A 27,223-nucleotide genomic window follows, 5' to 3' on the forward strand; every position below is an offset into this window, starting at 1 on the left:
ATTTAATCGCTATTTGTGATTTTGTGAAGCCCGTGCTGGTTGAAAAATATGTTGATGTGGGGCGCCGTCCTCAGACAATCGCATCGTAGGCTTTCGCTGTAAAGCCTATTGTAAATCGGACAACGCAGTTAGATTAATAAGAATTTAGGCTTTTAAATGATATAAGATACTTGTATGTTCATGAATGTTTTATTCATGAACGATTATTTATTTGAATTGCGCACCCTCCAATTTCACCGGATATGTCGACTAGCCTTACAAAGTTTTTAAATAAAGTGGTGATCCTAACTGACCTAAAACAGGGATTACTAGGATTAAATGTCAGGAATTGTGAAAAACTGAGATTAAATGTATTTGGCTAAGGTGTATGTAAACTTACGACTTCAACTGTAACTGGGCGGCAGGTAGCCTAGTGGTTAGATCATTGGACTAGTAACCGGAAGGTTACTTTGCAAAATAAAAATCTGTCGTTCTGCCCCTGAACAAGGCAGTTTACCCACTGTTCCTAGGCCGTCATTGAAAATAAGAATTTGTTCTTTACTGACTTGCCTAGTTAAATAAAGGTAAAATAAAAATAAAATAAATATGGGGGATTGACGACCATTTAACATTAGGAAATATCAAAGATTGTATAACTTGAAATGAAATGAATAGGTAAGTCTGCCTTAATATATTGAAGGTCAGTTAAAAAAGCTCAGTAAACAAATCTTTTTTAGTTTGAATAAGTCATAAGATTATTTTATAATAGTGAAATGTGAATTATATTATCTTAATATTCAGTCTCGGTAACTACTCGGTAACTACTATTAAAAGGAAAGCCTCCAGTGCAACAACTCACTATGGTATCAGTAGATTTGGTATTTTTTCACAGTTATATACCGTATGTTGGCTAACGTAGGTGGAGCACAAAATGCTCTAATAGAAGGAGTGTCTGCAGGAGCGAGTGATTGTAACCCTCCCCTAACAACACTGGGCCAATTGTGCACCTCCCCATGGGTCTCGACAGAGACTGGACACGAACCAGGATTTCTAGTGGCAAAGCTAGCACTGCGATGCAGTGCCTTAGACCACTGCCCCACTCGGGAGGCCCGAGTGATTGTATTCTTAAGATATGATGACCTACATACTGTGTAGATAAGGACAAGCAGTAAATGGTCCATCATAATAAACTAACCTGTTGATTTCGTACATTAAAACTGCATGAACACAGTTGTAGTCAAAGCAAGATCTGAAATACACTTAATCACGTCTGCATTTTGTGAAAAGCAATAAGAGTAAAATGTCACCAAAGATAATTTTCTGAGTTAAAAATGCAAATCAAGATCGACCATTCAAAAATGTTTCAATAGAATCTACTTGTTGAAAATATAAACTTGTGGGCTTTTTGTTTCCAATGTAGCCTAACAGCCTTTATCTCACCAAACATCTGCTTTTTATATACACCGCTGCTATCCACTGGCAAGCTAAACAATGACAAGCTACTAAAAGATACAGGAGAGGCACCTACATGTTAAACAACAGAACAGACAATACGGAAAATAAGCTTTGGCCCAGTAATAGCATAGCAAACACACTAGTGAATTTTATTAAGAGGTTCCATTTGTTTTAACCTACACATTGGGACAATGGGCACTTGAAAAAAGGGATCACCCTACTAATAACCCTAGGCATAGCTATTGAATTTGTCTGTATCAGTTAATCTCATCGAGGCCCCAATTCAACAAAAGACTGTGAGAAAGACCAACACAGGAAGTCTGAAATGATAGCGCAATGGTTAAATGGGAATTTTCTCCAATAACAACTGTGACTCCATTAGGTTTCCTAAACTAATATTTACTATAATTCTGTCTCAACGTCCACGTTCTTCTCTTGGATGTGAATTATCATGTCACCCTCTCAGAACCTTCCTGTTTTGCTCCTTCATGCAGTGTCAACATCCTCTCTGGCAGCCATGCGATGTAACTGGAGTGTATCATAAACTGTCAGGTTAGGGTTGTCTCTAAGTGACTCCAGTCCTTGTATACCTGTTCGCTCCTCCTAGACAGGGAGAGGGAGGGAGGTAGGGAGGAAAGGATTGAGAGGGACAAGGAAAGAGGGTGGGTGTAGGATAGCAACAACAAAAAAGTAAAAATGATAATATGTTATGTTATTAGATACTTTGTACCAGAGGAAGGTAACAAGACAGGTCTGATGCTCTCTTGCCTATTCTCATTGTTCTGCAGTAAGTAACTCAGTCAACACATCTAGAACCATTCCTAAATCTAGTGGGAGGAACCATGAAGCCAAGCTTAAAAGTCCACTGACTTGGCAAATACTGTAAAAGACACGGGAAGATCAAAAGCTTTGCTATACTGAACAAAAATATAAATGCAACAACTTCCAAAATTTTACTGAATTACAGTTCATTAAAGGACAGTCAATTTAAATAAATTCATTACGCTCTAATCTATGGATTTAACATGACTGGGCAAGGGCGCAGCAATTGGTGGGCCAGGGAGGGCATAGGTCCACCCACGCTGGAGCCAGGCCCAGACAATCAGAATGAATTTTTCCCCACAAAATGGCTTTTTTACCGACAGAAAAAGACCCCCCCAGACGACCCACATGTGAAGAAGCCTGATGTGGAGGTCCTGGCTGGTATGGTTACATGTGGTCTGCAGTTGTGAGGTCGGTTGAATGGGTAGGTGTGTCCAAACTTTTGACTGGTACTGTATGTACAATATGAAGTGTGGCTTCTCATTGTGCAACCCAAACATTTCATATGGGCAAAACTGGTTGCAATGACATCAGGCCGGTTATCAAACTCAGGTGGTCTGTGCAACTCAAGACCACATTAACCCACTGGCACAGAGCTGAAGCCTACAGTTGTAGCCATGAGGGTTGCTAAAGCTGCTGTATTACATCTCCTATGTTTATCAGCCTGTAGTATTATCACTAACCTGGTTATCTGTTGGTTTAATGTGAGTTATCTCTGCATAGTGAATGTCATCTTGCTCTCTTTCGGGTGAATCTATAAAGGCAAATAAAGGAAATTAAATATACAGTGTGGGTGGGAGTAACTGACAGATATGCACAAATGCTCACCCCAAGACAGGTTAAGGACTCATGTTACTATGGGTGCCTGTGTCTGTACTAGCAGTGATTTTGGCACCAGAGAACCTATAAAGTAATTATTGTCAGAGTGTGTATGTGCCTTCTGCATTTTCAACATTTAGAGAAGTGGTCTGAGAAAATGCAACTGTCTGACCAAGCAGAGGAAGTGTGGAAGATACGCCACTTCATTTGACCTGCATCCGTTGTTCAGGCAAACATTTCCTACATTTCTAAAACACTATCCTTGATCATTAAAAAAGGTTGTGCACAACATGTTTTGACTTTGACAAGGAGAATGACCTCACCCCGTTAAAAGCTAAATACCTGCGTGTGAGTGTCTGTTTCTCCTCTTAAGATATATTGTAAGTCCAACAAGTCCTGAAGCAACCAAAACGCAGATTACGGCAATAATAAGACAACCTTGAGTCCTCTCATCACCATCTAAAGTAAAAAGAAAGAAAACAATAATTTAATTAAAACAGTGTTCCATAAAATGAGCTCTACCATACTTATTGTTTCATATAGAAGTTGGTATTGTCTGGATATCTGCAATGTAACATTGCTACTGTACATGCGTTTACCTGTCACCTTGGAGGGATCACTCTCTATACAGGAATGTGGAACAACAGCAGTCTCCTTGCTGACTGGGTTGGCAGCCTCACATCTGTAAGAGTCTCTGGTCTGTACATCCACCTTGAGAGGTAGAGAGAGGGCGATGTTGTGGTCAGGGCTGCTGGTCTGGTTGAGTATCTCCCCTCCTCTGTACCAGGACAGGGTCACCTCTCTCCCGTTCTCCACAGAACACACCACTGTACAGGAGCTGCTGTCATTGACCGTCACCTGAGGTTTGGACAGAACATCTGGAAGACAAATAATGAAAAAAATGTGAATTAGTGAAATGGAACTTATCTTTAAAGTGGCAAAGATCAGTTGGTACATCCATTTTTGGACTTATAAATGAATGATATGTACTCATTGATTCTTGAAGAATATTTAAAATTGCCTCATGACCTTAGTCCCCATCAGAGAACCCATAAGCTTGTTTTACTCTGGTGTTTGTAAACAAACACATTGTAAACAACCACTATATAACTATAAGCTACAATATTTATATAATGGCTGATCAGTCCTTGCATCCATAGCTCTGTCTATGAATTTGAGAGTGGTTACATTTCTCCAGAAACATCCCTCAGCTTTTTACCGAACCAATAAAGCAACAGCTTTAGTATTGTTTCTACTGCTCATTGCCACTTTAATGATTTTGTAATTTACTGCACACACACACACTTACAGTACACAGTCAGCTGAAATGTATGTGTTGTCTTCCATTCATCTGTATTCTCCACAGTATAAACCCCAGAATCGTCAATTTGTAGGTCTGACAAAGTGAAGAATCCAGTGACATTGTTCCAGTGAAGGCGGTTTTTAAATCTCTTCTCAAGGTTGGTAGGAGTTCGTTTACCAGGGTACACGTGTGCAATATTGCCAAGGTCTCCATAAAGTAAATTGCCAGACTTCAACACCATCACTGGAAAACAGTGAATCTTTCCCACAATGCCTTTCACCTGGAAAGTCTCAGGCTGAGCTGAATGCTGGGCTGAGCAGAGTACTGTGGAGAGAAAGAGAGACTCAATATCAAAGCACTGATTTAAATATCATAGTTATTCTCTAATAACATAGCAATGTAGCAAATTTCAGTTTCTCGATTGCTTGTTTTACTTCTAAAAAATTAACAATCAGCCCCAAACTGAAGCACGTTGGCCAAAATGACACATTTAATTTGCAAAATTCATCAAAACATTAAATACATGACTCAAAATCAACTACCTCCATCAAAACATACAACTTGTTATCTAATGAAAAGTAATTTCAATAAATCATTACACAATGGCCCAATAAATGCTAACTACAACTATCAATATACTCTATCATCGATAACCCTCTTTTATATTTCTGTGCCATTTGTTGATACTATAATTATAATATGCACCATAAAAGACAAGTATTATATTATCCCAGCATGGGCTGTATTATTTTTTCCTAAAATTATTTTACCAAAGATGACCAATGAATGTCACTGAAGAGCATGAATATCCAGAAACAAAATACTTTATTTGACCTTTTTCCATGTTGTCCTTCACAAATTCAGTGATGCTGTACAGTATATACAGAGAATACAAATAAAATACACCAAGCTAACAAATCACTGCAAAAACAAAGAAATGTTAAAAAAGGCGACACCAATACAGTATACACTACATTCAGTCCATTCATTCTTGTTGATTAGGCCACATGTTTTCATCAACATCACCCTGAATGTTTTCCCAGTGGCCGAGCAGGGAAGAGTGTTCTGAGCATACTCCACCCAGACCAGTTGCTGGCTCCAGGTGGTGGGGTTTGTCGAGACGACGCACTGAAGTGTCGTTTCCACGTCTTGATTGGCACGCTCCGACTGGCCGTTGGAATGGGGATGAAACCTGGAGGACAGGCTGGCCGACAACTCAATAAGAATGCCTTCGAGAATCAAGACAAGAATTGAGGACCACTATCAGAGACAATGTCGAGTCCATGGATTCGGAAGACGTGCTGCACCATGAGCTGGGCCGTCTCCTTGACTGAAGGTAACTTGGGGAAAGGGATGAAATGGGAAGCTTTAGAGAACTTATCCACTACCGTCAGGATAGTGGTTTTGCCATCAGACGTAGGAAGCCCAGTGACAAAATCAATGGATTTTATGGGACCAGGGGACCAGGGGTGATGAGGAACTGGAAGTGGCTGAAGGAGGCCAGACGGAGCTTGCCGCAGAGTCTTATCCTGGGCACACACCGTGCATGCGGCGACGAAGGCCGAGACGTCAGGAACCATAGTGGACCACCAGAAGAATTGTCGGAGGAAGGCCAGTGCTCAAGGGGAGCCAGGGTGACAGGTAAGCCTGGAGAAGTTTGGCTGGGAACATTGTGCCTTGCGGCCCAGGGTCTCAATACCCAGACAACTGATGCCGCAAGACATGAGGTGGGGAAGATGGTCTTGGAGTCAGAGGGTGTGGCAGCGGAACTGTACAGGTGAGAGAGGGTATATGGCAACACATTCTTGGACCCTGGGCGGTAGGAGGTGGTGAAGTTGAACCTGGTGAATAACAGAGCCCAACTCTGCCTAGAGTTAAGGCGCTTGGCTGTGAGGAGATTTTCAAAAATGTTATGGTCAGTCCACACCAAAAATGGATTTTCTGCCCATTCCAGCCAGTGCCTCCACTCCTCCAGCGCCATCTTGAGCACCAAAAGTTCCCGTTTCCCTATGTTATAGTTTCTCTCCACGGAGTTGAAATGATGGGACAGGAAGGCACAGGGATGAAGCTTTTGGTCCTGGGTAGACCACTGGGACAGAACGGACCCCACTCCAACGTCGGAAACGCCAACCTCAACCACTGACGGGACGGGTCCGGATGGATGAGGATGGGGGCTGTGGTGAACCGATGCTTGAGATCCACAAATGCCCTGTCAACAGCTGGGGACCAAGTGAACGGTACCTTGGGAGAAGTGAGTACAGAGAGAGGAGCCACCAGGGTGCTGAAGCCCTGAATGAAACGGCGGTTGAAATTAGCAAACCCCAGGAAACATTGCAGTTGCACACTGGACATGGGTTGGGTCCAATCCACCAATGCTCTCACCTTTTCAGGATTCATCTGAACATTCCCCTCAGCGATGACATATGCCAGAAAGGAGATAGTAGAGCAGTGTAACTCGCACTTCTCTGCTTTCACGAACAACTGGTTCTCCAGGAGGCACTGAAGGACTTGTCGGACATGAAGGACGTGTTCTTGGGCAGAATGGGAGAAAAGAAGAATGTTGTCGAGGTAGACAAACACAAAACAATTCAATATGCCTTTCTGAAAACCTCCAGGAGGTCCTGGTATTCTGCAGGAATGGCAGAGAAATCCGAGGCTTTACCTAAACCCGTAGAGGACGTCCCGGGGGAGGCTGCACCACCTTAAGACAATGTGAGTGGCAGAACAGGCTCCAGAGTGAACCCCACAGCACCACAATACATACAAATGTTGGATCTCAGCCTACGCGAACATTCCTTAGGCGATAATCTAGCTGTGCCCGGTTGCATAGGCTCCAGAGTGAACGAGACGTCCGTCCCCAATGATTCCCGAGGGATCACGGGTGGCTTTGGCTCATCTCGGATGTAAAGACTTCGGGGACTTCCGGACTTCTTCGGAGATGAGCAAGCAGCAACGGATGGGCGAGTGTGACCGAAACCAGACCTCCTCTCCCTCCTGCATTCCCGTAGACGCCCATCAATCCTAATGGTTAACTTCTCTAGGGTATGTGGGACGGTAGCGTCCCACCTCGTCAACAGCCAGTGAAACTGCAGGGCGCCAGATTCAAAACAACAGAAATCCCATAATTTAAATTCCTCAAACATACAAGTATTTTACACCATTTTAAAGATACACTTGTAAATCCAGCCAAAGTGTCCAATTTCAAAAAGGTTTTACGACGAATGCACACCAAACGATTATGTTAGGTATGAGCCAAGTCACAGAAAAAGACAGCCATTTTTCCAGCCAAAGAGAGGAGTAACAAAAAGCAGAAATAGAGATAAAATTAATCACTAACATTTGATGATCTTCATCAGATGACACTCATAGGACTTCATGTTACACAATACATGTATGTTTTGTTCAGTAAAGTTCATATTTATATCCAAAAATCTGAGTTTAGGCGGGACGCTACTGTCTCACTTGGCAAAAAGTCTGAGAAAATGCAGAGCGCCAAATTCAAATTAATTACTATAAAAATTACTATAAAAATCTAACTTTCATTAAATTAAAACTTTCATTAAATCACACATGAAAGATACCAAATTAAAGCTACACTGGTTGTGAATCCAGCCAATGTGGCAGAATTCAAATAGGCTTTTCGGCGAAAGCAAACGATGCTATTATCTGATGATAGCACCATTGTAAACAAAGAGAGGTAAGCATTTTTCAACCCTGCAGGCGCGACACAAAACGCAGAAATAAAAATATAATTCATGCCTTACCTTTGACGAGCTTCTGTTGTTGGCACTCCAATATGTCCCATAAACATCACAAATGGTCCTTTTGTTCGATTAATTCTGTCGATATATATCCAAAATGTCCCTTTATTTGGCGCGTTTGATCCAGAAAAACACCGGTTCTAACTTGCTCAAATGTGACAACAAAATATCTCAAAGGTTACCTGTAAACTTTGCCAAAAAATGTCAAACTACTTTTGTAATACAACTTTAGGTATTTTTTAACGTTAATAATCGATAAAATTGATTAAAAAAGATGATCTGTGTTCAATACAGGATTTAAACAATATGTAGCATGCTTTCTGGTCTGGCGCCTCTAACAAACCTGACACGTCGAGTGACTCTCGTTCAAGATGGCCGTACTTCTTCATTACACAAAGGAATAACCTCAACCAAATTCTCAAGACTGTTGACATCCAGTGGAAGCGGTAGGAACTGCAAGCAGGTCCCTTAGAAATCTGGTTTCCCAATGAAACCTCATTGAAAAGAGAGTGACCTCAAAAAAAAAATCTGAATGGTTTGTCCTCGGGGTTTCGCCTGCTAATTAAGTTATGTTATACTCACAGACATGATTCAAACAGTTTTAGAAACTTCAGAGTGTTTTCTATCCAAATATACTAATAATATGCATATCTTATCTTTTGGGGATGTGTAGCTGGCAGTTTAATTTGGGCATGCTTTTCATCCAAAATTTCGAATGCTGCCCCCTACCATAGAGAAGTTAAGGCATTGAGGAAATCGAGGTCCAAGGTAACTCCAGAGCTGCTAGCTTGTCTTTTATCTCCTCTGACAGTCCATGAAGGAAGTTATCGAACAGGGACTCCAGATTCCAGGCACTCTCTACTGAAAATCTACTGCATAGTCTGCCACGTTACGGGAGTCTTGACATAATCCAAGTAGTTTTCGGGCTATCACATGGTTCAGAACAATCAGCAGGTGTTGCTACATTAAATGTGTTTTTGCCGGTGTCATTTTGCATTCAGATTGTGACTCAAGTGGTGATTATCTTTGTCTTAATAATTTAATTTAGTGAAATGATTTTGGTTACTGTCAATATTTATGGGTACAACACAAAACAAGAAAATTATGTCCTTGACACTAGATGGGATTTATAGGTTATATTCTGACGTACTAAGCTTTGCTACGTTTCTTGAATACACTTTAAAACCGCATGATTCTCTCATCATGTGTTAGGGTTGACTGACTGATTCGGTACCCCATACAGAATAAATCAGTTGATACTGTATAATAGAAAAATATATTGTATTTGTATCATTAAAACACTGGCGCGGCAGGTAGCCTAGTAAAGGTTGCAAGATCGAATCCCCGAGTTGACAAGGTAAAAATCTGTCATTCTGCCGCTGAACAAGGCAGTTAACCTGCTGTTCTTAGGCTGTCATTGTAAATAAGAATTTGTTCTTAACTGACTTGCCTGGTTAAATAAAAATATATAAATCAGACCGAAGGGCACCCGCTGACCCACTTGACCCACGTCCATCTCCAATTCATATTGTGATTGCGTAGTGCAATGTTTACAGTAGGCAAAAATCATTTTCCAGGTTATAACAGTTTGTTATTACTAGATGGTTTTAATTCTGACAAACAACTGGCATTGGAGTTAAATTAGTTGTATCTCAGTTTTGTACTGAAAGCTACAGCCGAATGGCTTCCACCAGAACATTTCTCACTGGAAATGGCTGCTGACACCGAACATAATTTATGGTTACTCATAAGACACAATTTTTTTGTAAATCAGTAATTTATACAAATCAGATGTCCAAGAAAAAACTCTCACACACACACAGCCAAGATGGAGGGACACAGTGTGGGGTTTACATGCTGACCAGACCGGACACGTCGCGTGCGCGAGCGTCGCAAAATACATTTTGAAATCCATGTTATTCAATTACTGCACCCACACTACTTGCACGCGCCAACGAGCGTCTGCGTTGCCAGGGGCTAAAATAGAACTCCTTTCTATTTCTGACGCAGATCGCGCTGAAAGTCCTGCCTCGCCCATCTCCTCATTGGTTTATAGAAGCAGGTAGCCACGTGCCACGTTTTACTGTGGATATAGATACGTTTGTACCTGTTTCCTCCAGCATCTTCACAAGGTCCTTTGCTGTTGTTCTGGGATTGATTTGCACTTTTTGCACCAAAGTACGTTCATCTCTCGGAGTCAGAACGCGTCTCCTTCCTGAGCGGTATGACGGCTGCGTGGTCCCATGGTGTTAATACTTGCATACTATTGTTTGTACAGATGAACGCGGTACCTTCAGGCGTTTGGAAATTGCTCCCAAGCTAGAAATAGACTTGTGGAGGTCTACAATTTTTTTTCTGAGGTCTTGGCTGATTTTCTTTTGATTTTCCCATGATGTCAAGCAAAGCTGCACGAGTTTAAAGGTAGGCCTTGAAATACATCCACAGGTACACCTCCATTTGACTCAAACGATGTCAATTGGCCTATCAGAAGCTTCTAAAGCCATGACATCATTTTCTGGAATTTCCCAAGCTGTTTAAAAGGCACAGTCAACTTAATGTATGTAAACTTCTGACCCACTGGAAAGGTGATACAGTGAAATATAAGTGAAATAATCTGTCTCTAAACAATTGTTGGAAAAATAACTTGTGTCAAACACACAGTAGATGTTCTAACCGACTTGCCAAAACTATAGTTTGTTAACAAGAAATTTGTGGAGTGTTTGAAAAACGAGTTTTAATGATTCCAACCTAAATGTATGTAAACTTCCGACTTCAACTGTATAATTATATTTAAGGTCCCTCAATCAAGTAGTGAATTTCAACCAATAAAGACCTGGGAGGTTTTACAAAGCCTAGCAAAGAAGGGCAACGATTGATAAATATGTAAATAAAAAAAGCAGACACTGAATTAATTAGGCTTTGGTTACTAACTCAGTTTGCTGGTGAGGAAGGAAACTGCTCCTGGATTTCACCATGAGGCCAATGGTTACAGAGTTACAGAGTTGAACGGTTGTGATATGAGAACCGAGGACAGCCGGAAAATATAGACGTCTTAGTGTCCGGGGAGGGGTGCTTCAGTGTGTGTGCCCCGGTTCGCCTGGTGGGCAAGGTTATGGAGCTGGCTGAGCCCCTCCCGGGACACGGTGATAGATGATGCACAGTGAGAGGGGTGTTGACCGGGTAGGGAGAATTGGTGTGGAGGCCTAGAGATCTGTAGTTCCAGGGAGTAAGCTATACACTCTCAGGCCCAGGGAGAAGGCCCAAGTGAATAGGTGTGTGAGTGACACTGTCTTTCAGCGGGGCAGAGCAGGCAAATTAATGTAAAATCGTGTGAGATGAAAATGTACAAACTAAAGGGTGTGCAATATAGGATAGTCAAATGGACATTCCGAACCTTGGTTGAGTCCAGTAGGTCACATGACCAAGGAGGTATTGAAATTAGAAAATGTACAAAATTCATGTAACAAAGTGTGAGATGAAAATGGACAAACTAAAGGGTGTGCAATGTGTAGGCCCACTGAATGTACATTCTGAACTGTGTTTGAGGTCAGTAGGTCACATGACCAAGGAGCTATTGAAATTAGAATGTAAAAAAAGTTTGTACTTTGTTTGCGCTCCCTAACTAATTCAACTCAGAATACGGAATGCTGCTCACATTTCCACATGTTTATTAGCTTTGGAAAGTGAATTAATGTCAAAATCGTGAAAATAAGACCTGTGCAATGTTGTGCACATTTTTTCCAACATCATGAGACCTTTTTGGAGTCTGTGTCCTAAGTGGTTTGAAAGCTATTGACGTTTGAAAGCTTAATATCTGGCGAATATCCAACCTGAAACTGTTTTTACCTTGGTCCTAAGTTAGTAGGCTAAATAGTGCATACAAAACGAAAGAAAAGAGATGGCTATAGAGTACATGGGGCAAAAGCGCTCTCTGTTAAATTATTATCATTTGAGGTAGTCAGTCAGCACAAGATAGTCTACATGTCCATATCCATGTGTCGCGGTTGCTTCTACATTTTTTTAAAGTCCATAAGGCTTAAGTCATAGGCATAGGCTATATGAATAATGTAGTCTACATTCAAATTTGACACCAATTATTTTTGGAATGCCTTTTACAATTTGCTGATAGCCCATGTTTGGTTAGCCTGTTCAGGTATTACATTCCACTCCTCGTACTCCGTGTCATCTGGTATCATAACTGTCGATTTCCCCCTGGCAGTGAGAGCTGTTCGGTGGTGTGTTGTGTGAGAGATGTGACTCTGTCGTGGTACGGTAGAGATGAGAGACTGAACCAGACTAACAGCAATGTTCTCACCCACAACCTCTTTCCGAGGAAATGGCAGTTTTTGATACCAGAGCTGTATACTTTTTGTGCGACTTTATTCGTGGGGAATGGTGTTAAAAAGGACAAGGACTATAGGCTAAACAATAGATTGACAACGAATTAAATGTATAAATGAATAACAGTAGGTCTAATAGGCTAGCCTATACATTATGAGAAGACATGCCTATATATCACAACAGTAACCAACACAAAGTACAACTTCTACAGGAATAGCCTACTTACCGATGATGAAACGTACTGATATTCCCAAATATTGAAGCGTTGTCATTTTCTAGTTCTCTATTGCTGGGACTTTAGAGGTCTCTTCACAGCCGCTGTATTTCCAATACTCTTTTAGGCGGGCTGAGTTATGTACTGTTGTGCTGTGGATGACCCGTTTAAATAGCAGCCGCTGCACTACTTCCACTTCCCTTTCTCCGCGCGTTCCAGGAAAGGCTCGCTTGGTAAGAGCTCAATGTTAGAGTGTATAAGCGCAGAAGTATAGGATTACGGCATCTATTCAATAGCTTGGAGCAGCAAGCAAGCTAGCCTCCATCAGGGTGCTCTGCTGTCCCCCCGCTAGGTGTCGCTTGTGCCATCGTTTGGGTTGTGTCCTTGTTTTTATTACGTGTGACAGTGTACCAACCTGGGTGCTACCAGTATTGCGGCGCTGAGGATTTGTTGTCCTTGTGACTTGCTTTCGGGTTCGGAGCCTACACCGCAAGATCAGGAGACTGTATGTTTCGCTTGCAGTTCTCCCCTGAGACCTAGGTGTAGCGAGGCGCACCATGTCTAACGACGCTCCTACTAAGGTTCCAATAAAGTGTCCTTGAGTGGCCCAGCCAGAGCCGGACTTGAACCTGATTTAACATCTCTGAAGAGATCTTAAAATAGCTGTGCAGTGGCTCCCCATCAAACCTGACAGAACTTGAGAGAATCTGCAGAGAAGAATGGGAGAAACCCTCCAAATACAGGTGTGCCAAGCTTGTAGCATCATACCCAAGAAGACTCAAGGCTGTAATCGCTGCCAAAGGTGCTTCAACAAAGTACTGAGTAAAGGGTCTGAATACTTATGTACATGTGATATTTACTTTTTTTTATTTTTAATACACTTGCAAAAATTTCTGAACCTGTTTTTGCTTTGTCATTATGGGGTATGTGTGTAGATTGATGAGGGGAATAACGATTTAATCCATTTTAGAATTAGGCTGTAATGTAACAAAATGTGGAAAAAATAAATGGGTCTAAATACTTTATTTGCACTGTATTTCACTGATGTGAATGTAGCCAAAGACATGACTGAAACAGGAACCAATTGCCAATTTATGTGTACAGTGGATATATACACATACATGTGATATTTGAGGCTCTCTCTCTCAATAAGTAATGAACACACATGTTATATTATGCTTTTAGCTTGTGGGTGTGTGATATGGGTTAGATTTTAAAGAAAACCTTTTATTTTATTATTTAACCTTTATTTAACTAGGCAAATCAGTTAAGAACAAATTCTTATTTACAATGACGACCTACTCCAGCCAAACCCTCCCCTAAACGGATAACACTGGGATAATTGTACGCCGCCTTAAGGGACTCCCGATCAGTCGGGATCGAACCTGGGTCAGTAGTGACACCTTAGACCGCGGCGCCAGTCGTCCCCCCCCCCACAAAAAAGGTATTTATAAACAATGGCAACCTGCCACGTTGAGTTGAGGTTTGTGGTTGGAAAACTACATTAGTGTCTGACTTTCGGCCGTTGCAGATGCACCTCCCCCTACCTCACTCCTTCACAACCCCCTAAAGGCATTAAAAACCTTTAAAAGAATGCGCACCTGGTAAATAGCAGCCGCTGCACTTCTTCCACTTCTTCCTTTTTTTCTGCACATTCCAGGAAGGGCTCGCTTGGTAAGAGATCAATGTTAGAGTGTATAAGCGCAGAAGTATAGACTACCGGCATCTATTCAATAGCTTGGAGCAGCAAGCAAGCTAGCCTCCATCATGGTTTGGGTTGTGTCCTTGTTTTTATTACTTCTGACAGTGTACCAACCTGGGTGCTACCAGTATTGCGGTGCTGAGGATTTGTTGTCCTTGTGACTTGCTTTCGGATTCGGAGACCAGGAGATCAGGAAACCAGGAGACCAGCAAGATCAGGAGACTGTATGTTTCGCTTGCAATTCTCCCCTGAGACCTAGATGTAGTGAGGCGCACCATGTTTAACGACGCTCCTACTAAGGTTCCAACAAAGAACTTAAGATGCCTTTGAGAAACCAGACCCTGGTTGCTGTGGAAATTGACCCACTACTACAGTTCACTTTGTGCGTGTACTTCATCTGGCTGAGTCTACCTTTAAAGTTAACCTCTTGAGAATATAGGGGGTGCTGTTTCGACTTAGTGAAAATTGGTCTCCAAATTAAACTGCCTCGTACTCAATTCTTGCTCGTACAATATGCATATTATTATTACTATTGGATAGAAAACAATCTCTAGTTTCTAAAACCGTTTGAATTATGTCTGTGGGTGAACCAGAACTCTTTCTGCAGCGAAATCCATGACAGGAACTGCGAAGGTCTGAAAATTAGGCTCTGTTCTCAGATCAGTTTAAAGCTCTGTATGTATCCTATGGGTCGACATGAACTGCACCCGCCTTCCCCTGGATGTCAGTAACCAATGAGAAGTGGAATGGAGTTTCTACGTAGTTCTCAGAGTTTATAAAAGGCCAAGGAACGAGGGGACCTCTCTTTTCGACGTTCGTCATTGCGCAAAGCAGGACCTCAGGATGGCATTTTGAAACGCTCAGTTATCGACCTTAGATATATCCGTCTGTAATTTAATTCGATATAAGTGTTAGAAACATCATAACGAAGTTATTTTAAACCGAGTTATATCAGTTTATGCGAGTATATTGCTATTTTCGGAATTTCCTTAGTATTGCGTTTGGAGGATTTGGGCATGCTGTGGCCACATAGCTATTCTTAGCTGCTAATTCCGAAGTTGAAGACGACGTTTTACAACCAAGCAACGATTCTTTTGGACAAGGGACCACTTGCACAAGATTCTGATGGAAGCTCGTCCAAAAGTAAGAGCTATTTATGATGTTATTCCGTATTTATGTGGAAAAATGTAAACGGATTTGTCCGCCATTATTGCGGCAGTAGTCTGGCTGTAACGCACACTGTATGTCTAGTAACGTTAATTTTAAAAATCTAACTCAGCGGTTGCATTAATAACTAATGCATCTTTCATTTGATGTCCAACCTGTATTTTTTAGTCAAGTTTACGATTATTTATTGATTAGATTAGGTGCCTTTCCAAGATGGCGCCGGCCAGAATGCATGACCTGTTGCCACTGATCACATTGTATAACCACGATTTGTGCTGCTAAATATGCACATTTTCGAACAAAACCTATATGGATTGTGTAATATGATGTTACAGGACTGTCATCTGAAGAATTCTGAGAAGGTTAGTGAAAAATTAATTTATTTTGGTGGTGAATACGTTATCGCTGTGTTTGGCTGGAATCAATGCTGTTGTCTGGTTTGCTATTGTGGTAAGCTAATATAACGATATATTGTGTTTTCGCTGTAAAACACTTAGAAAATCTGAAATATTGTCTTGATTCACAAGATCTGTGTCTTTCAATTGCTGTACGCTGTGTATTTTTAAGAAATGTTTTATGATGAGTAATTAGGTAATACACGATGGTCTCTGTAGTTATTCTAGTCATTTTAGTGAGTTGTGATGGGGGCTGCAATTGTAAACTATGATTTATACCTGAAATATGCACATTTTTCTAACAAAACATATGCTATACAATAAATATGTTATCAGACTGTCATCTGATTAAGTTTTTTCTTAGTTAGTGGCTATTTATATCTTTATTTGGTTGAATTGGTGATAGCTACTGATGGAGTGAAAATATGGTGGAGTAAGAAAAATTGTGTCTTTTGCTAACGTGGTTAGCTAATAGATTTACATATTGTGTCTTCCCTGTAAAACATTTTAAAAATCAGAAATGGTGGCTAGATTCACAAGAAGTGTATCTTTCATCTGGTGTCTTGGACTTGTGATTTAATGATATTTAGATGCTAGTATTTACTTGTGACGCTATGCTAGGCTATGCTAGTCAGCTTTTTTACTGGTGGGGGTGCTCCCGGATCCGGGTTTGGGAGGAACTAGAAGTTAACCTAACCTATGACCTGACCCATCACCATATGCATTACTGCCCTACAAACGCAAGAAGTGACATCCCCAAAAACTATACAACTGTCACGCCCTGGCCTTAGTATTCTTTGTTTTCTTTATTATTTTAGTTAGGTCAGGGTGTGACATGGGGAATGTTTGTGTTTTGTCTCATCTTGGGTGGTTATATGGTAAAGGGGGTGTTGGGTTTAGTGTATGGGGTTGTGTTTAGTGAATGTGTCTAGGTATGTCTATGGTTGCCTGAGTGGTTCTCAATCAGAGACAGCTGTCTTTCATTTGTCTCTGATTGGGAGCCATATTTGAGGCAGCCATAGGCATTATGCGTTTGTGGGTAATTGTCTATGTAGAACGTTTGTAGCTTTTGTATTTGCACTTACGTTTGTAGCTTCACGGTCGTTAGTTGTTTTGTTTAGTTTTGTTATAAGTGTTCGTTTCGTGTTTTCACTCTTCTCTAATAAAAGAGAATGTATTTTTCACACGCTGCGTTTTGGTCCTCTCTCTCACCGCAAGACGATCGTGTCAAGCGGCAGCAGGAACATAAACAGGATTTATGGCAATGGGAGCAAGATCTGGACTATACTACGTGGGAGGAGATCAACAGGTGGGCGATCGACCCAGGGCGAATGCCGGAGCCCGCCTGAGATTCTCTGGAACAGTGCGAGGAGGGATACCGGCGAATGGAGGCAGCACGACAATGCGGTAGGAAGTCTGTAAGTCAGCCCAAAAAAATTATTGGGGGGGGGCTACAAGGGAGTGTGGCGAAGTCAGGTAGGAGACCTGCGCCAACTCCCCGAGCTTACCGTGGAGCGCGAAAGTACGGGCAGACACCGTGTTATGCGGTAGAGCGCACGGTGTCTCCTGTACGTGTGCATAGCCCGGTGCGGGTTATTCCACCTCCCCGCACTGGCAGGGCTAGATTGAGTATTGAGCCGGATGTCATGAAGCCGGCCCAACGCATCTGGCCTCCAGTGTGTCTCCTCGGGCCGGCATACATGGCACCAGCCTTACGCATGGTGTCCCCGGTTCGCCTACACAGCCCAGTGCGGGTTATTCCACCTCCCCGCACTGGTCGTGCTACGGGGAGCATACAAACAGGTAAGGTTGGGCAGGCTCAGTGCTCAAGGGAGCCAGTACGCCTGCACGGTCCGGTATTTCCGGCGCCACCTCCCCGCCCCAGCCCAGTACCACCAGTGCCTACACCAGGCTTCCTGTGCGTCTCCAGAGCCCTGTTCCTCCTCCACGCACTAGCCCTGTGGTGCGTGTCTCCAGCCTATTACCACCAGTGCCTACACCACGCACCAAGCCTCCTGTGCGTCTCCAGAGTCCTGTGCATCCTGTTGCTGCTCCCCGCACTAGCCCTGAGATGCGTGTCCCCAGCCCGGTACCACCAGTTCCGGCACCACGCACTAGGCCTAATGTGCGTCTCCAGGGTCCAGTATGCCCTGTTCCTTCTCCCCGCACTAGCCTTCAGGTGCGTGTCCCCAGCCCGGTACCACCAGTTCCGGCACCACGCACCAGGCCTACAGTGCGCCTCAGCCGGCCAGAGTCTGCCGTCTGCCCAGCGGCGCCTGAACTGCCCGTCTGCCAAACGCCGCCTGAACTGCCCGTCTGTCCTGAGCCTTCAAAGCCGCCCGTCTGTCCTGAGCCTTCAAAGCCGCCCGTCTGTCCTGAGCCTTCAAAGCCGCCCGTCTGTCCTGAGCCTTCAGAGCCGCCCGTCTGTCCTGAGCCTTCAGAGCCGCCCGCCAGACAGGAGCTGCCAGAGCCGTCCGCCAGACAGGAGCAGCCAGAGCCTTCCGCCAGACAGGAGCAGCCAGAGCCTTCCGCCAGACAGGAGCAGCCAGAGCCTTCCGCCAGACAGGAGCAGCCAGAGCCTTCCGCCAGACAGGAGCAGCCAGAGCCTTCCGCCAGACAGGAGCAGCCAGAGCCGCCAGCCAGCCATGAGCAGCCAGAGTCGCCAGCCAGCCATGAGCAGCCAGAGTCGCCAGCCAGCCATGAGCAGCCAGAGTCGCCAGCCAGCCATGAGCAGCCAGAGTCGCCAGCCAGCCATGAGCAGCCAGAGTCGCCAGCCAGCCATGAGCAGCCAGAGTCGCCAGCCAGCCATGATCTTCCAGAGCCGCCAGCCAGCCAGGATCTACCAGAGACACCAAAGCTGGTATTGACAATGGTGGAGTGGGGGTCACGTCCCGCATCCGAGCCGCCGCCATAGGAAGGCCCACCCCGGACCCTCCCCTTTTGTGTTCGGTTTTGCGGCCGGAGTCTGCACCTTTGGGGGGGGGGGGGGGGGTACTGTCACGCCCTGGCCTTAGTATTCTTTGTTTTCTTTATTATTTTAGTTAGGTCAGGGTGTGACATGGGGAATGTTTGTGTTTTGTCTCGTCTTGGGTGGTTATATGGTAAAGGGGGTGTTGGGTTTAGTGTATGGGGTTGTGTTTAGTGAATGTGTCTAGGTATGTCTATGGTTGCCTGAGTGGTTCTCAATCAGAGACAGCTGTCTTTCATTTGTCTCTGATTGGGAGCCATATTTGAGGCAGCCATAGGCATTATGCGTTTGTGGGTAATTGTCTATGTAGAACGTTTGTAGCTTTTGTATTTGCACTTACGTTTGTAGCTTCACGGTCGTTAGTTGTTTTGTTTAGTTTTGTTATAAGTGTTCGTTTCGTGTTTTCACTCTTCTCTAATAAAAGAGAATGTATTTTTCACACGCTGCGTTTTAGTCCTCTCTCTCACCGCAAGACGATCGTGACAACAACACATAAATGCACGTCTTTCTGTCCCTAACACTAAAACTGAAACTAAATAATATACTAACAAAGAAGTGTTTCTATAAAACTTAAACTAAATAAAAACTAGTCAAGTGGATCTGAAAACTAACTGAAAATCAAATAAATATCTAATAGATTATTTTTGGGAGCAGTCGGGAGCTGTTTTTATTTATTTTTATTTATTTAACCTTTATTTAACCAGGAAGGGCTCATTGAGATTTAAAATCTCTTTTTCAAGAGCGTCCTGGCCAAGATAGGCAGCACCAAGTCATTACAAAAAATTACAGACAGACAACATGAAAAACTACAAGTAATCTAGTAAAAACCATTCATGAATTCACAAGAGTATAACAATATCAAAAACAGCAAATTAAAAACATTGACAGGTCAGGGAATCAGCCTCAAAATCCTTCATCAGTGATTTAAAAACACCAATCGGGACAAGTTCTTCCAGTTTAAAATTATTTTGTAAGGTGTTCCAAGACGATGGCGCAGAGTACATAAAAGACCTTTTACCAAATTCAGTTCGGACATTTGGAACAGTTAGCAGGATAAAGTCCAGTGAACGCTGTGAATGCTGAAGTAAATACATTGACACAGAGAGAGAGGCAGTCTGTCACTCTACACACTGGACTAACTGGACTACATTTTGATAAGATATTTTGGTTCTTTGGTCCAGTCATTCCAAACACCTCAATAGTTGAGAGTCAGTTCATCAGAGGAGAGAACATCACAGAATTCAAAGGAAGATTCCCAGACAGACTGCAGCTGGACAGACAAACTGGATCTCTCACCATCAGAAATCTCACCCTCAACGACTCTGGAGTTTATCAGCTAGACATTTTCAATACACACAAAACATCTCAGAGATTCTAACTGTCTATGGTGAGTGTTGGTTTTATATACAGTTCAAGTCCGAAGTTTACATACACTTAGGTTGGAGTCATGAAAACTTGTTTTTATATCTTGTTAACAAACTATAGTTTTGGCAAATCTACTATGTGCATGACAATACATTTTTCCAACAATTGTTTAGACAGATTATTTCACTTTTAATTCACTGTATCACAATTCCAGTGGGTCAGAAGTTTACATACACTAAGTTGACTGTGCCTTGAAACAGCTTGGCAAATTCCATAAAATGATGTCATGGCTTTAGAAGCTTCTGATAGGCTAATTGACATCATTTGAGTCAATTGGAGGTGTACCTGTGGATGTATTTCAAGGCCTACCTTCAAACTCTTGCTTGACATCATGGGAAAATCAAAAGAAATCAGCCATGACCTCAGAAGAAAAATTGTAGACCTCCACAAGTCTGGTTCATCCCTTGGGAGCAATTTCCAAACACCTGAAGGTACCATGTTCATCTGTACAAACAATAGTACACAAGTATAAACACCATGGGACCACGCAGCCGTCATACCACTCAGGAAGGAGACGTGTTCTGTCTCCTAGAGACGAACGTACTTTGGTGTGAAAAGTGCAAATCAATCCCAGAACAACAGCAAAGGACCTTGTGAAGATGCTGGAAGAAACAGGTACAAAGTATCTATATCCACATAACATAACCTAACCTGAAAGGCCGCTCAGCAAGGAAGAAGCCACTGCTCCAAACCGCCATAAAAAAGCCAGACTACTATTTGCAACTGCACATGTGGACAAATATTGTACTTTTTGGAGAAATGTCCTCTGGTCTGATGAAACAAAAATATAACTGTTTGGCCATAATGACCATCGTTATGTTTGGAGGAAAAAGGGGGAGTATTGCAAGCCAAAGAACACCATCCCAACCTTGAAGCACGGTGGTGGCAGCATCATGTTGTGGGGGTGCTTTGCTGCAGGAGGGACTTGTGCACTTCACAAAATATTTGTTAATATAGTTTAAAAAGCAGGTCACTAGGTGTAGGCAAAACCATAAGCAAATAGGTAAACTGTGATATGACTAAAGAGTTAATCAGGGTGATTTTTCCACAAATAGACAGGTATTTTCCTTTCCATCGTAGCAAGATCTTATCTATTTTTGCTAACTTTCTAGAATAATTTCTTGGAGTGAGATTATTTCTTTCTTTTGGGATTTGTATACCGAGTATGTCCACATCTCTGTCAGACCGTTTAATTGTTAAACTACACGGTAATGTAAAATTTGCATTTTTAGTGATCCAATACGTAATATAGTACACTTAACATAATTTGGTTTTAATCCAGAGAGGATAGCAAAAGTATCTAGAGCCTCTGAGGCCGTGGAGAGATTATAATTGTGGTTTTAAAAGAAAGCATGAATCGTCAGCGTACAATGACACCTTTGTTTTTAAGCCACAGATTTCTAATCCCTTAATATTATTGTTTAATCTAATTTTAACAGCTAACATTTTGATAGCAATAATAAATAGATATGCCGATAGTGGACAACCTTGTAAACTCCTCTAGATATTTGAAAACTTTCTGTGATGTAGCCATTATTTACTATTTTACACCTAGGGTTACTATACATAACTTTAACCCATTTTATAAGAGATTCCCCAAAATTGAAATATTCTAGGCATTTATATATAAACTCCAGTCGTACTTTATCAAAAGCCTTTTCAAAATCAGCTATGAAAACCAGGCCTGGTGTCACCGATATTTCATAGTATTCTATTGTTTCCAGTACTTGTCTTATATTATCTCCAATGTATCGTCCATGTAAAAAACCTGTCTGATTAGGATGGATAATATCTGACAATACTTTTTTAAGTATATGCGCCAAGCATTTTGCTAGGATTTTTGCATCACAACACGGAAGTGTAAGAGGTCTCCAATTTTTTTAATGGACTGGATCTTTATATATACCACTTGGGTCCTGTTTCAGTAATAATGATATCAGACCTTCTTGTTGCGTGTCTGATAATCTACCATTTATATAGGAGTGGTTAAAACATGTTAATAATGGTCCTCTGAGTAAATCAATAAAAGTTTTGTATACTTCCACTGGTATGCCATCCAGCCCTGGAGTTTTCCCAGCCTTAAAGGCTTTAATTGCATCAAGAAGTTCCTCCTCTGTAATTTGGCCATCACATGAGTCTTTCTGTACAGATGTTAATTTTACATTATTATTAGGGGGGGAAAAAATAATTCTTAAAGTTCTTTACTTCCTCTTTCCATATATCATTCGGTGAATCATGCGTGACTCCATTTGTAACAAGTTTGAATACATTTTTTTTGGTAGCATTTCTATATTGAAGATTGAAAAAGATTTTGGTGCATTTTTCCCCATATTCCATCCAGTTCGCTTTATTTTTATAAAATATTCTGTGCCTCTATGGTACAGTTTTTATTGCTATCTAACTGTACTGTTAGTCCTTCAAAGTCCTTTGTTAATATGGACTCTTTTGATCTAACTTGCTTTTGCTTTATAGATGAGTACTGAATTGCATGGCCTCTAAAGGCATATTTAAAAGTGTCCCATACAATAAGGAGATCTGCTGTACCTATGTTATGTCTGAAAAAGTCAGTTATAAATTATTCTGTCCTAGTTCTAAACAATTTATCATCTAGTAGGCTTTGATTACATTTCCAATATCCTCACCCACATGGAAATTCTGTAAGAGTAATATATATGTGAATTATGTGATGATCCAACACTTTTTAAACTTTTGGTGCCAGAGAGAATGGCATAAGAAAGTAGTCAAGACGACTAGCTTGATTAAGCCTCAGCCATGTATATCTCACAAGGTCAGGGTATTAAAGTCTCCATATATCCAATATATCCATGACATTCATGATTTCCTTAAGTGCCTGAGGGTGATAGTTTGTTGTGTGATTTCCTTTCCGGTCCATAGAGGTATTTAAGACCGTATTAAAATCTCCCACCATAATAATAGAGTCTAGTGTTGCTTGTAGAGTAGGTAGATTCTTACATATATTTTCAAAGAAGCTTGGATCATCATCATTTGGACCGTATAGGTTAAGAAGCCATATCTGTTAATTGTCCAATAACATATTTAAAATAATCCATCTACCTTGATGACCTGTTTGGACAATTTGCACATTTGTATAAAAATTACTGTTAACTAAAACTATCACCCCTTTTTAATTTCTTTGCCCTTGAGAGAAATATATTTAGACCCCCCCAAGTCCTTTTTCCACAAAACATCATCTAAAATTGTTGAATGAGTTTCCTGTAAACAATAGATAACATATTCCTTCTCTTTTAGCCAGGTAAATACTGATAGTCTTTTCTTATTAATGTCACGACTTCCGCCGATCCACTTTTCTTTTTCCATGTGTTTTGTCTTGTCTTCCCACACACCTGGTTTACATCTCCCTCATTACTTGTTGTGTATTTAACCCCCTGTTCCCCCCCTGTCTGTGTGTGAAATTGTTTATTGTCAGGTTGGCACGCTTCCGGCTGGTTTGCGCCGGGTGTTGTTTTTTCACCTGTGCTTTGTGGCAGCTGGTATTTTGTACTCTGTGCTGCCTCTCTTGTACTTTGGGCATTTATTTTTGTCGTCACGCGGTTGCGTTCTGTATATTTATATTCGCCTCAGTAAAGAGTTTTGTCCACTCATCTCTGCTCTCCTGCGCCTGACTTCCATGCACCAGCTACACCCACCGCCTGACAATTATCTGCTAAACCATTACAATTGTAACTGGCTATACTTATTTCACCACTTTCCATAATGAGATAACGTTCAGTTCTATTTATCAAAATATGTTTGTAAACGTACCATTAAAAAGTAACATGATGATTGAGTGTCTATATAGCTGTACCATGATATTTGCATTGCTACTAAGTAAACCTCAAATTGGTCCCCACTATTCCAACCGCTAAAACCCTCCTCATCCCGAGTTGGGTTGTCATCCCAATTCCCGGTAGACCACCCCCGACCCCCCGTATCCCATAGCCCTGAAAAGACTGGGATTCATCCTTCGAAAAGAGCACACAGTGCAATTTACGGAACAGAAGTAGATCAACGGCCAAATGCATTTCCATCGCCCTCACCTCGGTTTGTATTATATATAGCAATCAAAAAAATATATATATTTTAAAAATCCTGTTTCTTAATTTCCATAATTAGCTATGAATATTTGTAGTATTCCCGTCTGTCCTGAGCCTTCAAAGCCGCCCGTCTGTCCTGAGCCTTCAAAGCCGCCCGTCTGTCCTGAGCCTTCAGAGCCGCCCGTCTGTCCTGAGCCTTCAGAGCCGCCCGCCAGACAGGAGCTGCCAGAGCCGTCCGCCAGACAGGAGCAGCCAGAGCCTTCCGCCAGACAGGAGCAGCCAGAGCCTTCCGCCAGACAGGAGCAGCCAGAGCCTTCCGCCAGACAGGAGCAGCCAGAGCCTTCCGCCAGACAGGAGCAGCCAGAGCCTTCCGCCAGACAGGAGCAGCCAGAGCCGCCAGCCAGCCATGAGCAGCCAGAGTCGCCAGCCAGCCATGAGCAGCCAGAGTCGCCAGCCAGCCATGAGCAGCCAGAGTCGCCAGCCAGCCATGAGCAGCCAGAGTCGCCAGCCAGCCATGAGCAGCCAGAGTCGCCAGCCAGCCATGAGCAGCCAGAGTCGCCAGCCAGCCATGAGCAGCCAGAGTCGCCAGCCAGCCATGATCTTCCAGAGCCGCCAGCCAGCCAGGATCTACCAGAGACACCAAAGCTGGTATTGACAATGGTGGAGTGGGGGTCACGTCCCGCATCCGAGCCGCCGCCATAGGAAGGCCCACCCCGGACCCTCCCCTTTTGTGTTCGGTTTTGCGGCCGGAGTCTGCACCTTTGGGGGGGGGGGGGGTACTGTCACGCCCTGGCCTTAGTATTCTTTGTTTTCTTTATTATTTTAGTTAGGTCAGGGTGTGACATGGGGAATGTTTGTGTTTTGTCTCGTCTTGGGTGGTTATATGGTAAAGGGGGTGTTGGGTTTAGTGTATGGGGTTGTGTTTAGTGAATGTGTCTAGGTATGTCTATGGTTGCCTGAGTGGTTCTCAATCAGAGACAGCTGTCTTTCATTTGTCTCTGATTGGGAGCCATATTTGAGGCAGCCATAGGCATTATGCGTTTGTGGGTAATTGTCTATGTAGAACGTTTGTAGCTTTTGTATTTGCACTTACGTTTGTAGCTTCACGGTCGTTAGTTGTTTTGTTTAGTTTTGTTATAAGTGTTCGTTTCGTGTTTTCACTCTTCTCTAATAAAAGAGAATGTATTTTTCACACGCTGCGTTTTAGTCCTCTCTCTCACCGCAAGACGATCGTGACAACAACACATAAATGCACGTCTTTCTGTCCCTAACACTAAAACTGAAACTAAATAATATACTAACAAAGAAGTGTTTCTATAAAACTTAAACTAAATAAAAACTAGTCAAGTGGATCTGAAAACTAACTGAAAATCAAATAAATATCTAATAGATTATTTTTGGGAGCAGTCGGGAGCTGTTTTTATTTATTTTTATTTATTTAACCTTTATTTAACCAGGAAGGGCTCATTGAGATTTAAAATCTCTTTTTCAAGAGCGTCCTGGCCAAGATAGGCAGCACCAAGTCATTACAAAAAATTACAGACAGACAACATGAAAAACTACAAGTAATCTAGTAAAAACCATTCATGAATTCACAAGAGTATAACAATATCAAAAACAGCAAATTAAAAACATTGACAGGTCAGGGAATCAGCCTCAAAATCCTTCATCAGTGATTTAAAAACACCAATCGGGACAAGTTCTTCCAGTTTAAAATTATTTTGTAAGGTGTTCCAAGACGATGGCGCAGAGTACATAAAAGACCTTTTACCAAATTCAGTTCGGACATTTGGAACAGTTAGCAGGATAAAGTCCAGTGAACGCTGTGAATGCTGAAGTAAATACATTGACACAGAGAGAGAGGCAGTCTGTCACTCTACACACTGGACTAACTGGACTACATTTTGATAAGATATTTTGGTTCTTTGGTCCAGTCATTCCAAACACCTCAATAGTTGAGAGTCAGTTCATCAGAGGAGAGAACATCACAGAATTCAAAGGAAGATTCCCAGACAGACTGCAGCTGGACAGACAAACTGGATCTCTCACCATCAGAAATCTCACCCTCAACGACTCTGGAGTTTATCAGCTAGACATTTTCAATACACACAAAACATCTCAGAGATTCTAACTGTCTATGGTGAGTGTTGGTTTTATATACAGTTCAAGTCCGAAGTTTACATACACTTAGGTTGGAGTCATGAAAACTTGTTTTTATATCTTGTTAACAAACTATAGTTTTGGCAAATCTACTATGTGCATGACAATACATTTTTCCAACAATTGTTTAGACAGATTATTTCACTTTTAATTCACTGTATCACAATTCCAGTGGGTCAGAAGTTTACATACACTAAGTTGACTGTGCCTTGAAACAGCTTGGCAAATTCCATAAAATGATGTCATGGCTTTAGAAGCTTCTGATAGGCTAATTGACATCATTTGAGTCAATTGGAGGTGTACCTGTGGATGTATTTCAAGGCCTACCTTCAAACTCTTGCTTGACATCATGGGAAAATCAAAAGAAATCAGCCATGACCTCAGAAGAAAAATTGTAGACCTCCACAAGTCTGGTTCATCCCTTGGGAGCAATTTCCAAACACCTGAAGGTACCATGTTCATCTGTACAAACAATAGTACACAAGTATAAACACCATGGGACCACGCAGCCGTCATACCACTCAGGAAGGAGACGTGTTCTGTCTCCTAGAGACGAACGTACTTTGGTGTGAAAAGTGCAAATCAATCCCAGAACAACAGCAAAGGACCTTGTGAAGATGCTGGAAGAAACAGGTACAAAGTATCTATATCCACATA

General features: G+C 42.2%; 1 protein-coding gene across 1 annotated transcript; it reads right to left on the minus strand.

The window, feature by feature from the left end:
• Positions 1-3,527: 3,527 nt before the first annotated feature.
• Positions 3,528-12,812, minus strand: LOC120052180 (hepatocyte cell adhesion molecule-like). The gene is made up of 4 exons (XM_038999013.1): positions 12,707-12,812; positions 4,385-4,702; positions 3,665-3,953; positions 3,528-3,534 (listed from the first exon to the last, which is right to left on the minus strand). The coding sequence occupies exons 1-4, from the start codon at positions 12,750-12,752 to the stop codon at positions 3,528-3,530; spliced, it is 660 nt and encodes a 219-aa protein (XP_038854941.1). The 5' UTR covers positions 12,753-12,812.
• Between the last annotated feature and the right edge of the window lie 14,411 nt (positions 12,813-27,223).

The sequence above is a fragment of the Salvelinus namaycush genome, chromosome 8 (genome assembly GCF_016432855.1).
Source record: "Salvelinus namaycush isolate Seneca chromosome 8, SaNama_1.0, whole genome shotgun sequence".
NCBI lineage: Eukaryota > Metazoa > Chordata > Actinopteri > Salmoniformes > Salmonidae > Salvelinus > Salvelinus namaycush.

What these genes read in the sequence shown, in the direction of transcription:
- LOC120052180 (XM_038999013.1), bottom strand. Translation starts at nt 12,752, where the DNA reads ATGACAACGCTTCAATATTTGGGAATATCAGTACGTTTCATCATCG. An exon ending in ATCAGTACGTTTCATCATCG is followed by an intron (nt 4,703 to 12,706) that starts GTAAGTAGGCTA and finishes TTCTCTCCACAG; the next exon opens with TACTCTGCTCAGCCCAGCAT. An exon ending in ATTTCAGCTGACTGTGTACT is followed by an intron (nt 3,954 to 4,384) that starts GTAAGTGTGTGT and finishes TTTGTCTTCCAG; the next exon opens with ATGTTCTGTCCAAACCTCAG.